The 12,788-nt window shown below is 40.4% G+C and overlaps 1 protein-coding gene across 5 annotated transcripts; it reads right to left on the bottom strand.

Moving 5' to 3' along the window:
* Positions 1-224: 224 nt before the first annotated feature.
* Positions 225-4,525, bottom strand: ABRACL (ABRA C-terminal like). 5 transcript variants are annotated; one of them, XM_061990012.1, is made up of 3 exons: positions 4,455-4,525; positions 1,960-2,026; positions 225-782 (listed from the first exon to the last, which is right to left on the bottom strand). In XM_061990012.1, the coding sequence occupies exons 2-3, from the start codon at positions 2,018-2,020 to the stop codon at positions 574-576; spliced, it is 270 nt and encodes an 89-aa protein (XP_061845996.1). In that variant the 5' UTR covers positions 2,021-2,026; positions 4,455-4,525; the 3' UTR covers positions 225-573. The 5 variants fall into 5 exon arrangements, with proteins under 5 accessions (XP_061845996.1, XP_061845998.1, XP_061846001.1 ...); XM_061990014.1 differs by having other exon boundaries at positions 4,468-4,501; XM_061990017.1 differs by lacking the exon at positions 4,455-4,525 and adding an exon at positions 4,350-4,422.
* Between the last annotated feature and the right edge of the window lie 8,263 nt (positions 4,526-12,788).

Here is a 12,788-nt window from a genome sequence, read left to right as displayed (position 1 = left end):
AGCATATTACACTGCTAGAGATGAATGAGGTGCATCTATCATTTATGATTTTGTGCACAATCCAGTCACTCCAAAGGTTGGTCATTCTTCAATTGAATCACACTGCAAAATTATTTCTGTCTCACTGTTATGCTTTCTATACAGCTGCTTAACTACGTTCCTTACAATAATTCAGGTTGCTTTGATTTCAAATTGCAAATAGAAACAACAGCCATAAGAACGACTTTAAGTATGTGCTTTTATTTTATACTTTTGTGGCACATTTTGATTTGTAAACATTAAATTACCAGTCCTCTTCTTCATATGCTGAAAATAACCACCAGATATTTTAGAGCACCACCTGAGATTCCAAAAAAAACCCAAAACCCCAAAAAACCCAAGGGAAAGAGAAGGACTTGGCATCTTTTGTCTCACTAACATACAGTACCATTTTAGGAAGAATTACAAAAGGGAATGTTTTACAAAATAGGACACTTTCATTTGACTACAAAGATATAGAAAATACATCAAAACACCGTAGAATGATTAGCCTTAATCAGAGGATGTTGCAAGTCACTGTCTTGCACAATTCCGTTAATGCATAGCTGAAACGCTGGATGAGTCCTGCAGCAGAGTGATATCGACATTGTCATGAACGCCTTGTAAAAGTAGCTCCCCTTGATAAGTGATGATCTTCCGTCGTTTTGCAGCCTTAAGAGTTCCCACTAGGGCTTCAAAGAGGTTCGCACACTTTTCATCAGCAAAGAGCACACCAAATTTCACACTCACTTGCCCATCGGCATCTAAATCAAAGACACAACAAGAAAACACATGCAGATTTTCTTTTAGTTAGGAGATTACTGGGGAAACAAAGTGACACACAGTCAGAACACTGAAAGTAAACCCCACAGTGTTTCCCAGTGTGTTAGGGAACATATTATGAATTCTGACAATAAATGGTAGGCAGAACTCCTGCCTGATAAGACTTCTCCTTTTTTCCCAGACTCATACCAAGGACTACATATCTGCTATGTTTATTTTTACTGAGGACTTTCTGAAACCCATGACCAGCACAGGCTATCGAAGCTCCTCAAAGCATAAGGAGGAAATAAATTTTAAATAATTAAAATATTGTGGTGTGGGGTTTGTTTTGGTGGGTTTTTTTTTCAAATTACTTTCTTTCACTTATTAATATTTAAGGTTTGCATTGAAAAGGCTGCAATGTGAATTGATTTCTCACACAAAGCAAGAACTTGAAAATATATGTTAAGATTAGCTAGGTTATTACTAAAAGGCAGATACAGTCACAGAAAACGCAAGATGTATTCATATCCATTTAGGTTTTGGAAAGCAAATGGAACCGACTGAATGAAATTGCATCAGAAATGAAATATATGAGCAGGTAGCACATCTGCAAATTGCATAAATATTCGTAAAGGAAGAGGAGGTTTAACAATGAAAAACAATCTAAGAGAAAATGCTACCTTCTAAGCAAGTCTAAGGAAAGTTTGGACAACACCTCTAACTCCTTAACTAGTTTTACACATAAATTCCTTCCTTCAGTACTACACAGAACTGAACCGTGTGAATTCCAAAGTTCAGGGTTATCCAGTAGGAAAGTGGAAAGTAAAAGGTGCAATTCTCTTCTTTGATGGCTGTAGCAAGCATTGAAAGTTGAAAGAAAATGGTAACTTTGCAGCTGATTTTAGTGATAGCAGGATTTTGGGCCTACATCATCTGTGCCATGGAGGCTTAAACATTTGACTTCATAACAGAACTGCTTTAAAGGATGAGATGTATGAGTCCCATACAGATTAAGTACATATGCAAGTTCTCAGGTTATCTGAGCCTTCTTAATTAAATTTGCCAAGTTCATAGGTTCATATAACATGACTACATCTGTATGACATGTATGTCATACACATACATGTAGGTATAACATGACTACATCTGTATGGCCAGAGGTATCACAATACTTACTTTTGGTTCCCAGACGCCGAATCTCCTCAACTAAGAGGCTGATTTCATGTTCCACATTCATTGTGGTCTAAAACGTAAAATAGATTTTGACAAAGTTATTAAGACCTGTAAATCCATTGCACCATCCTGAACTGTTCTCAGTTCATCAAGAATGTCATAGTGCTTTGTAAATCGTGGTAACCGAGACACATGTTTATCTGAAATTTCAGTCCTGAACAGATAAAGAGCCTCCACATCCGATGGGAAGTGAACGGAAACTACAACCTTTGTACATACTAAATACAAATATAAGGAGCTAATATAAAAAATACAAAAAATGTAGGAAGGTTGGGGCAGAGGTGTGGCTATGTATGGGTGAAAAAATGAGCTTAGGCAACCACAGAATCACAGCATCCTGGTAATGCCACAGGTCTTCGGGGGTTTTGCAAATTTCTATCAATACCCCCAATAAAAACGGAACCTCTTCCTTTAAATTCCTCTCTGGGATAGAGGACACATGGTAGATTTGTTTTTTTAAACCACATCACAGCTTTCCACTTATCCTGAGAAGATACTGCAGAGATGCAGCTAGTTACAGGAGGTCTACACACGCAGTGTCTGAAAGGACAGCAGCTACTGCATACCTGTGACAGAGTGAAATTGAACCAGAAATAAACCATGCAAGCACCTTAAGAAGGCTTAACATTTATTTCCATTTCCATTTCCGGTGAACAAAGAACTGATACACTGACAAATGTATTCTATGCACCATTCTGCTGTTAAACAGGGAAATTTTCACCAATGCCTTGAACAGTTTAGCCATAAGCAACTTAGTAGATGGCAACACTAGCCACACAAAACACTGGCTCCAAAAGCAGCCACTGTTAGTAACTGTAGGCACCTGGAAGGTCTTTTGGGATCTATGCTGTGCCAAGCTACATCAACACAATGAAACCTTTAGATGTGGAACTCTTCAAGCAAAACACAGCATCAAGGTAAGGACAGGAAACCGGGCCCCACAGGCAAAACTAAGCATCAAATGCAGCTGCCACAGGTGCTAACAATGCAGTGCAGAATAAAAGCTACAGAGTTCTTCTCCAGCAGAACGCCTCTCCGCTGTTAAAGAAACCAGGATTCCTGCACAGATCTGGTGAGTGGAGAAAAGAACTTGACATCTTGATGTATCACAAACTCTTGCTTAGACAAAAGCTTCCTCTCATTTTTTATCAACTTAAAATAGCTAAGAGTGATGTAGTTCCACCTCCTGACCCCTCAAAAAATTTACCGGTGAGGCTAAATCAGACTTTGTAACTGAGTCCGATTTTCAGATCTCAAGTTCACTTGCAAAAATGTCCTTTTAACACACAAAACTGAGAAATCTTAGGATCGGCATGGGTTTCAGGCAAAGCCCCATTCAAACCACAATTTCATCCCTGACACACGGCAACAACAAACACCCAAGCGGATATTAACAGACACATAACATTGCAACAGGATGTGCTGCTGTGGTACCACCTCTGCAAAGCTGCCTTAAAAGGGCAGGGACAGGAGCACTGCAGGATTTAAATTGCCTCAGATGATTTCTACCAACTTTCAATTTTGTTTAACTGACCACTAAAATGCATTGTTAGAAGCCACCAAGGAAAACATGGCTCATCTCTCAAAAAGCTTACATCATTATTATTAATTTGCAAAACTGTCAGTTTTAACGTTGGTCATTGCAACGGTGTAATCAGCTTCTCTTTCAAGACGCTCTTTTACCTTTAAAAGCCTTTTTTCCTTTAACTTTTTATAAATTCACATTAATTTAAAATCTTTTTCCCCTCACACACATACAATGACAGTTTAAATAACAACATCTAGTATTTAAAAAAAAACTTCTGCATTACTATGCAACACTTTCGAGGTCAGAGAACCGCGGCTGCATAAAGAGTAAGATGATGGAATTCTAGTATCTTCAGCACACTTCATTGTTTACTTTCTATTATCATACCCTCGACCCACCAACTATCAAAAGTGCACGCCAGCTATTAAATAAACTCTAGTATTTCCGATGCCAACGCACTGCTGGGAAACCACACGATTTTTCAGTACGAGGTACAACTAAACTTTCTTTAATTCGCTGGAAAATCGCCCAACGGCTATTTAGCGCACATACACCTTTGCCACCGGCCGCGCCGACTTCTCCCGCGGCACATCCCTCAAATACCCGCGAAGATGGCTCCTCGGAGGCTCGCGTCGGGTGCCAGAAGCTCGGCCCCCTCCCCGCCAAGGCACCACCGGCAGGAGTCTCCCGGGCGGGCCGCGCCGGGGCCGAAGCCGCGGCTCCCACCGCCGCCAGCGCACGGCGCACCGGGAAGCGGGCCCCACCCGCGCCAAGGGCAGCCTCGCCCGCAAGCTCCCGTCGGTACCGGTAGCTGCACGAGCAGCGCCTCTCTCCCCAGAGCGGAGCGGAGGGAAGGGATAGGCGGCCCCGCTGTCCCCGGTGCGGTGCGGCGCACCCTGTCCCCACTCACCGCCGCCGCTCACCCGCTGCCGCCTCCGCCGCTGTCGCCGCCAGGGGCAGCCGCCGGCGGGAGGCGCGTCAGGCAGCACGGGGGCAGGGCGAGGAGCGGGCGGCAGCCAGCTGGCCTCCGCCGGGGCCTCGCCCCGCCTGGCCCAGCCCTCTCCTCTCCTCTCCCCTCCCCTCCCCTCCCTTCCCGGCGGTGAGCGCTTCGCGGCCCCACTGCGACTCTCTCGGCCATTTTGGGTTCTGGTGTTGTACCGTTTGCTGCTGTGCCTGCGCCTCGTGGCAAGGCGAGGGCTGGCGGCCGGCAGCGACCGGCGGGCACACCACCTCAGGCGCCAGGCCCGCCTCTCCCTCGGCCCTTCGCAAGGGCCTGCCCCCACCTTCCCGCTGAAGGATCATGTTGTTCTCCTCACCCCGATGACCTCGGTTTTTTGCATAGCAGCAACTCCCAGGTTTATGTAATCTACAGATTTCACCAGCACACATCCCTGCTGTTTGTGACAAAAGCATTAGTGAGTTTGCCAGGTAAAATGCCTTCCAAGAACAGCCCTGCAGTAACTCTCTTCCAGTAGGCCAGCTCTCAACCTAAGATACTGTGTTGCTTCAAGTCACTTCACGTTGCCATACCATGCCTCACACACTCTTATCTCTGCTGGCTTCCCCCGAAGACACTGTAATAAGTAATGGTAAAAATTGTTATTGTTGAGCAAATCGAGTGGGATTCAGTGTAAGTTTTATTATGTCTTGTAATAGTAGTTAAGTGGTTAAGCCAACACCTGGGCAGCGCTCGGAAGGTGCAACAAAATAGCGAAGCTTCAAAGGCAGGAACACCCAGCAACATTTTTCACCAATCTGGAGCTGGTAGATGGGCAAGGACGGCGCGTGGACACTGTCAACTGACCAACCAGAGACCGATCCGTCGCAGTGTCCCAGCCCATGAAGGGGGGGTAAAACATATATAAGGACATGCAAAGGATGAATGTGTGTGCCGTGGTGGAACTGTTGCACTTCCCCCGGTCACCCAGCGCTGTTTGCCCTTTTATCGCTTGCTACAATTGGTTTAATAAAATTCTGTTTGGTTAAGAAAGCTTTAGAGGCTGATTCCTCTATAACAACACTATGCCACGTTCTCTTCTTGTGCCCCCCTCTCTTCCTATGCCAGCCCCCACATTTGTTTTCTCTAGGCAAAACTCTTCTCTTTCCAGAGAAGGTAAAAAGTGCTAGGTAAACATAATTTACCTTCGGTAAACTCATGTTGCAGTTATTCTAATTATTAATTCAGTACCACATTCTTGCAGGCTACACTGTAGAGAGAATGCAATTTAAATTTTTCCATCTTGTGTCTTGGTATTGACTGCTGCTCTTGACTCTCTTGCTTCCTCTATCTCACAGAAATGTTTACATCTTCTCTCAAAGACACAGGCACTAAAACTGAGCTGCGTTAACTTCTATGAAGCAATGAGGCTGCCACCAGCCCAGTAGTCAGAGGCAAGGCTGACACCAAATGTTTCCAGAAAATTCTCACTGGCATAGCTCAAGGCATTGCCGTTGCCAGCTGTCTCTTCCTCCTCCTCCTTATCAGTCATCACTGCCCATAAAGCAATTTTGGTATATTAAGCTGTTTCCAGCCCTCGCGACTCACGTTTTCATGTATTAGCTTCTGAAGGTGAAGCTGAGACACTTTCTCAGTCTGCAAGCTCTGCTGGTTATGTCTGGTCCCTTACTACATCCTCTCATTCCTGGTGTAAGGATGAACAAATAGGTAACAGTGACTTAAACCACTAGAGCAAGCTCTGCTAGGGCTTGTTTGGCAGAACCTGCAGCTAGATAAATTGATCTGCGCAGTAGAAATGATGCCATGAGGATCACATTTTTATCACTCCAGGGATGTGTAACTGAAATCCAAGTCCTTTGCTTTTCCAAGGGATTTTTTTGATGTTGGTGTTTTTATTAAAATATTAACTTTCCCTTAGAATAATCACTGTGTATTGGTAACAGAATCTTTATTTAGTCAAAAAAACCCTTCATGCTGCACAGCAGATGATAGCATATCAAAACATTTCCCCAAACAGATCAGCTCTTTTTAACATCAGTAAAGGGGTGCTGTTTTCAAATACCAAACTCTGGTAGTTAGAAAAACAAATTAAGATTGGAAAGGCTTCATTCCTAAGTTGATTACAAAATTAATGAAATTTAAATCTGTCTGAATTGGATCAAAAGACAGTGGAGAAGTCTGAGTAAAATGTAGTCTCTGAAGGGCATTGATGCTCTGTGTATTTGATGGCATATCTGCTTAGTGTATTATGGCATACTGCTTTTCCTAAGATCTTCATTTTCTTGGCCAACACAATGCTAAATACTACAGTAAAAAGGATAGACTTTTCAGGAAAATCTGAGACGTTACCCTTTTAAAAGATAAATTAATTATGTTAGCAAATATGGCAAATATTCCAGTTATTTAGCAATGTAGATAAAAAATGCCTATTTTCTGTTTTTATTGTTAGGAACGTGCTTTCAGTTGTATCATGAACATACTCTACATTTCTTAATCATCAGATTACCAGTAGATCTGCATAAATAATGTAGGCCTTTGCTTTGCATTATGTCATTGTTATTATGGATAACTTATGTTTGACCAAGTTACAGTTTAGGACTTTGCAGACAGAAAGTGGCATTGTTATTGTTATTAATATGAATAATATTATATCATCAATGTAAAAAATATTTTCTAAGTCATAATCCCTAATTTATAAGGAGCAGATCAACTATACATCCATGAAAGACGAACAAAAATCTGTAATTCCTTATCTTATTTTCTTTTAACCTTTTCATTTTTTTTAAGAAGTACAAAGTATCAGTTCCCAGGAACGTGTTAGGAGATTACTGAAATGCAATATGCTTTCATTAGTATTTCTTCCATGATCTGTCCTTGTCATGTAATGTTAAAGTAATTCTAGGTAAATAAGTAACCAAAACCATCTGTTACCATCACAATGGAGGGAACTGTGATTCTGCAAAAATATGAAAATGAGCTGAGCAGCATCAGGACTGACTGGCAGTAGAGAACAGGAAACATGAAAATTATGGGCCTAGTGATTTCCAGCCGTTCTCGTTCCACAAAATGACACTAAAAAAAGAAAAAAAAGGGGTGAAAAATTGTCCAAGTTCACAAGATAGACATGGAAATTGGTATTATATTGGCTCATACATATTTCATGTCACTGATTAAGGTCTTCATCACATTCATAATTCACTATGTATTTTAGCTACATTTACTAAGAGTGCTTCCCAAAAGTCATGACATTCTGCCTTAAAACAGACTATTCTAATTTGACTTTCCTTGGCACCTCACTCTACTGTTTCTGTCCTCCCAGATGTACAGTTTTACATGAAGGCAGCAGAACAAAGGAATTATGCAATGTAAGATTTAAAAACATAACTTGAGAATACCACAGGAGATATACTGCATCTGATCAAAAGATCAGTTTACCCCAACATTTTGCTTCCATCAATGACCAAGGGCAGGCATTTGGAAAACAGTGTAATATAAATGGTTGATCCCTTTTTTCTTTCATGGTTCCTGGCACTTACTGGCCCAAGTAATTCTATCTTCTCCTTTCTCCATCACGTTCATGCCTATAGGTCCCCGATAACTCACCTTATTGTCAACCTGAACAGTTCTAGTTTTATTTAATGTCTTTCCATGTCACTGATCCTTCTTCTTGTTCTTTATATTTTTTCAAATAATTCCATGTTCTTTTTATGGAATTGAATTCATAGAACTGTCAGCATTATTTAGCACATGGGTATTGTATATACAAAGACATAGTGATGTTTTCAGGCTTGAAAAGTGCTGATCGTTGTCCACTGTGGTTTCAAAAACTGTTTTTGTTTGACTTGTTGATTTGGCAGAGACATCAGTTCCTGACACACTTCCCTGCATCCCATTCCTTTGTTTTAACACCAGCAACTTATACCTGTGCAAAGTGACAGATATTCTTCTTACTGTCTCCAAAGCTGGACAGAAATTACAGTGCTGTGAATCAACCAGGAACATGTGTATGTGCAGTGAGTCACCTCTCAACATGGGTGTGCTGTGTTGTGCAACTCACTGAAGAGTCATGACTCAACATGAAGTCGTAAAGCCACTTCAGCCCAGGCTAAAACAGGTCTTTAAAAATGTCTTTTCATGATTAAAAGATTTCAAGTGGTAGAGGATCTACTGCATTCCTTATTCCCATGGACTTTGTAACACCACAAAAAAAAAGAAAGCAAAATATCTTTTCCTAGAAGAAAAGACAGGGTCCTTGACTGCAATGAGAAAGATCACAGCAAGGCAATGCTGGTTTGGAGATCTGAGAGCAGTAAGCCAAATTTAGAGAGTATGGTTGTTAGAAATAGCACAAATATATTGTCTGAGGTAAGCCAACCAGCCAGGAAAGTAGCACTCTTTTGTCTTATGGACTGCATATCCAAAGCACCTCCATCATTCGGGCTCCAATCATTAGTCTTACTTGGCTGCTCTCCCTCTCTTAAGTCAGCAGTTATTTCAAGGAAGAAAATTATTTTACCAAAATGAAAAGCATAGTGATGCTCTGGAAAACTTTCCAAGAATTTCTACGAATCTTGGCCCAGGTGGCCAAGAAGGCCAATGGCATCCTGGCTTATATCAGAAATAGTGTGACCAGCAGGTCCAGGGAAGTGATTGTCCCCCTGTACTCAGTGTTGGTGAGGCCACACCTTGAATACTGTGTTCAGTTCTGGGCCCCTCACTACAAGAAAGACATTTTGACTCTGGAGAGTATCCAAAGATGGGCAATGAAGCTGGTGAAGGGTCTGGAGAACAAGTCCTTACAATGAGCAGCTGAGGGAACTGGGGTTGTTTAGCCTGGAGAAGAAGAGGCTGAAAGGAGACCTTATCACTCTCTACAACTACCTGAAAGGAGGTCATGGCAAGGTGAGTGTTGTTCTCTTCTCCCAAGTAACAAGCAATAGGACAAAGCAGCCTCAAGTTGCACCCGGGTAGGTTTAGATTGGATATCAGGAATTTTTTTTTTCACTGGCAGTTTTATCAAGCATTAGAACAGTCTGCCCAGGGAAGAGGTAGAGTTACCATCCCTAGAGGTATTAAAAAAATGGGTAGATGTGGTGCTTAGGGACATGGCTTAGTAGTAGATGTGTCAGTGCTAGGTTAATGGTATAAGACTCAATGATCTTAAAGGTCTTTTCCAACCTAAATGATTCTGTGATTCTGTCATTTTCCTTTAAAGTCGTGTTTTAAAATATGAATTGTATGTGCTCTTAGCTTTACTTTTCCTATAATGACAAAAAAAGCCCAAACAAAACCAAAATGCAAAACCAAAAAAACACCCACTTTGTCTTTTTTCTGTGTCAGTGAGTTGAAAAAGTAACCTAGCCAAACATACACATTTCTTTCAAGCAATGCATAAAAGCAAACAAGACAGACCAGTCTCAGGACAAGAGAGACTATAAATACAAACACAGTGATTGCTGACATTCTTGGCACTTGAACAAGCACTTCCATTCAGGTAAAAAGAGTGATTTGCTTACACTGTTATTCAACCTGTGTCTGTCCAGGAGAGGGGACTTTTTTCATAAATGGTCCCCAGGGCATCATAACCTTCTTGTTATCCACTAGGTGCTTCAAGCAATGTAATGCTGCTTCTTCCTAAATTAAGCATGTAAATCTTTATTAAAGTTGAATAGAAAAAGGAGTACTTAAAATCTTGATGTATGTAACTGAAATGACTTGCTTTACCCCAAAGCCAAGAGTAAACTTGTATCAGTACTGTATCAGTACAGACTAAAAGACTGGGCCCAGGATGTTATTCACATAGCATGTGCTGTAAAAGAACCTAATAATGTGTCTGAGAAGAGTTACCTAAAACCATTAAGACTGAACTCAAAACCTCCCTAAATATGCACAAAGTCAGAATTAGTAGTGGATATGTTTTGTGCTTCAGTGATGTTTTTCTGCACAAGAGGATGTGAAATAGAAAGGAAGTGTAGTAATGTCTTGAGAGCACAGAATAGCTGGAGAGTTTACAAAGATAAAAAGAAATATATAAACAGCTGATTGTATTTAATATGGTTTGTGGTGTTCTTGCTATAACAACTGAATATGTGAGAGAGAGGAATGTGAAGACTAATTACTTTCCCAGACTCTTGTATCAAAAAACTCTTGTACCAAGGAAACAGCAGTACGTCCCTCCTGATCTCCAGACAGTGTGGTAACAGCTGAATCATCCAGTCCCTCTGTCTTCTTGGTTGGTATGCATCCCGGAAAAAAAAAACACCTCCCCTCTCTCTTTTCCTTTACACATATTGACATTTCAGGGACTTTTTCAGAAAACTAAAAATACTGTCTTTGCATAAAGATGTCAAATAACGGTAGCAGAGATGGCAGTGACATTAATATAGAACTACTATTCACATCTACATCACATACAGCTCTAGGTGTAATATAGTTTCATATAAATTTCCTTCTTAAAGCTCAGGCATTTATAATGACTCATGACAGAAGTACATCAAACCTTTTCCTGAAGGAAATCGTACTGAAATGGAACTGTGGATTGATGTTTGTCAAAACGTATTTACTTAACATATGAGATTTTTTTCATGGCAAAATTCATTACATTAGTGGTTTTGTTTTTTTTTAGTGAAATGTCAAGACCTCCTGCTGGCCACGCAAGAATGGGTCACAGAGGTTTATAATTGGTTAAAAAGAAATATTTGTCACTGGATTAATGACAATGATTATTTAATGCAAAAATCATATTTATAAGTATTTCTAGAGATAAACCTGTAATTTTTTTATTCTACATTCTAGATTCGTAGCTCAAAAACTGTGTTTAAGGTGCACATTGGATCACTTGAATCTGATAATCTTTGCAATTACACTGAATCTATATTATATTTTGAAGTAAAGTACAGGATCACTTTCTTCTTGTTTCCTTCATATGGTGTTGTGGTTTAACCCCAGACAGTAACTAAGCACCACACAGCTGCTCATATACTCCCTCAGCTCCCAGTGGGGTGTGAAGGAGAATTAGGGAAAAAAAACCAAAGTAAAACTCATGAGTTGAGATAAGAACAGCTTAATATCTAAAATGAAATAAAATACTATAACAACAACAACAACAACAACAACAACAACAAAATAATAACGATGAAAAGAAATATAAGAAAAGCAAAGATAAACAAAACCCGATAAAAAGACAAGTGGTGCACGATGTAGTTGCTCACTACCCATTGCCCAATGCTCAGACTGTCTCCAAGCAGTGATTTGCCCCTCCCTGCCAATTCCCCCCAGTTTATATACTGGCCATGGCATCTTATGGTATGAAATATCTGTTTGGCTAGTTGGGGTCAGGTCTGTCCTGGCCACACTCCCTCACAGCTCCTGGTGCACCTCCTTGCTGGCAGAGCATGGGAAAGTGAAAAGTCCTTCACTTAGGATAAGCGCTACTTAGCAACAATGAAAACACCAGTGCGTTATCAACATTATTCTCACACTAAATGCAGAACACAGCCCTGTACCAGCTATTAGGAAGAAAATTAACTCTGTCTTATCCAAAAGCAGGACAAATGTAGAAGTGTATTTTTAGGGTCAAATTTATACATAAACTGCCTTTTAAGAATTCTTTTCTGGTTTCAAGATACAATGGCAGCTCTGAAATCCCAATGAGGTTTCAAACTTTACCAGTTTCACTGGTAGTGCAGCAATAAGTCATTTGATTCTAAATAATTTCATTTCATGCTGTTTTAAACTGCAGCACAGAACAACAATCACATTCCCAATGCAGCTTTCCACAGAGCACTGCTAGTGGTCTCACCTATTGACTAATAGTCTAGGATGAATTTCTGTCACGGTGTAGGTGGTCAAACTGTATGCTGACTTCAGATAGTAGACAAATATCTATCAGGGAAATACTATGAGAACGTCAAATTAACTTATGCTTTTAAACACACCATCTAGCTTGATTACAAATTATGTGTCAGTTTTTATCCTTCACCTAATACCTAAGTTTTCTAAATTTTTGTGATTTTTTTAATCCCCAAAGTTAATTGTAACTGTGAATCGCAAACTTCTGGGATGTCTTACACTTTTTAATTTATCCTTGAGGAAATTTTCTCCAAGTATCTTTGATGTGCTGGAGAAGCTTAGATAAACCGTTTTCTTGTTTGGTTTATAGTTATCCTGTGTAATTGTTTTACATGTATATAAATAGTATTTGCTTCTCAAGGTATTGTGATGTCATATTTTAAAGCAAATATTATTTGTTCTCTATCACACAAATGGCTCATAAGTATTTCACTT

The sequence above is a fragment of the Colius striatus genome, chromosome 2 (assembly GCF_028858725.1).
Source record: "Colius striatus isolate bColStr4 chromosome 2, bColStr4.1.hap1, whole genome shotgun sequence".
Classification (NCBI taxonomy): domain Eukaryota; kingdom Metazoa; phylum Chordata; class Aves; order Coliiformes; family Coliidae; genus Colius; species Colius striatus.
Note: the sequence above shows the minus strand (reverse complement) of the source record. Positions and strands in the feature narration are given on the sequence as shown.

Bases quoted from the DNA above. Each gene is read 5' to 3' on its own strand.
- ABRACL (XM_061990012.1), bottom strand. From the start codon at position 2,020: ATGAATGTGGAACATGAAATCAGCCTCTTAGTTGAGGAGATTCGGCGT. The intron at 783-1,959 runs GTAAGTATTGTG...TCTTTGATTTAG, and splicing joins TCGGCGTCTGGGAACCAAAA to ATGCCGATGGGCAAGTGAGT.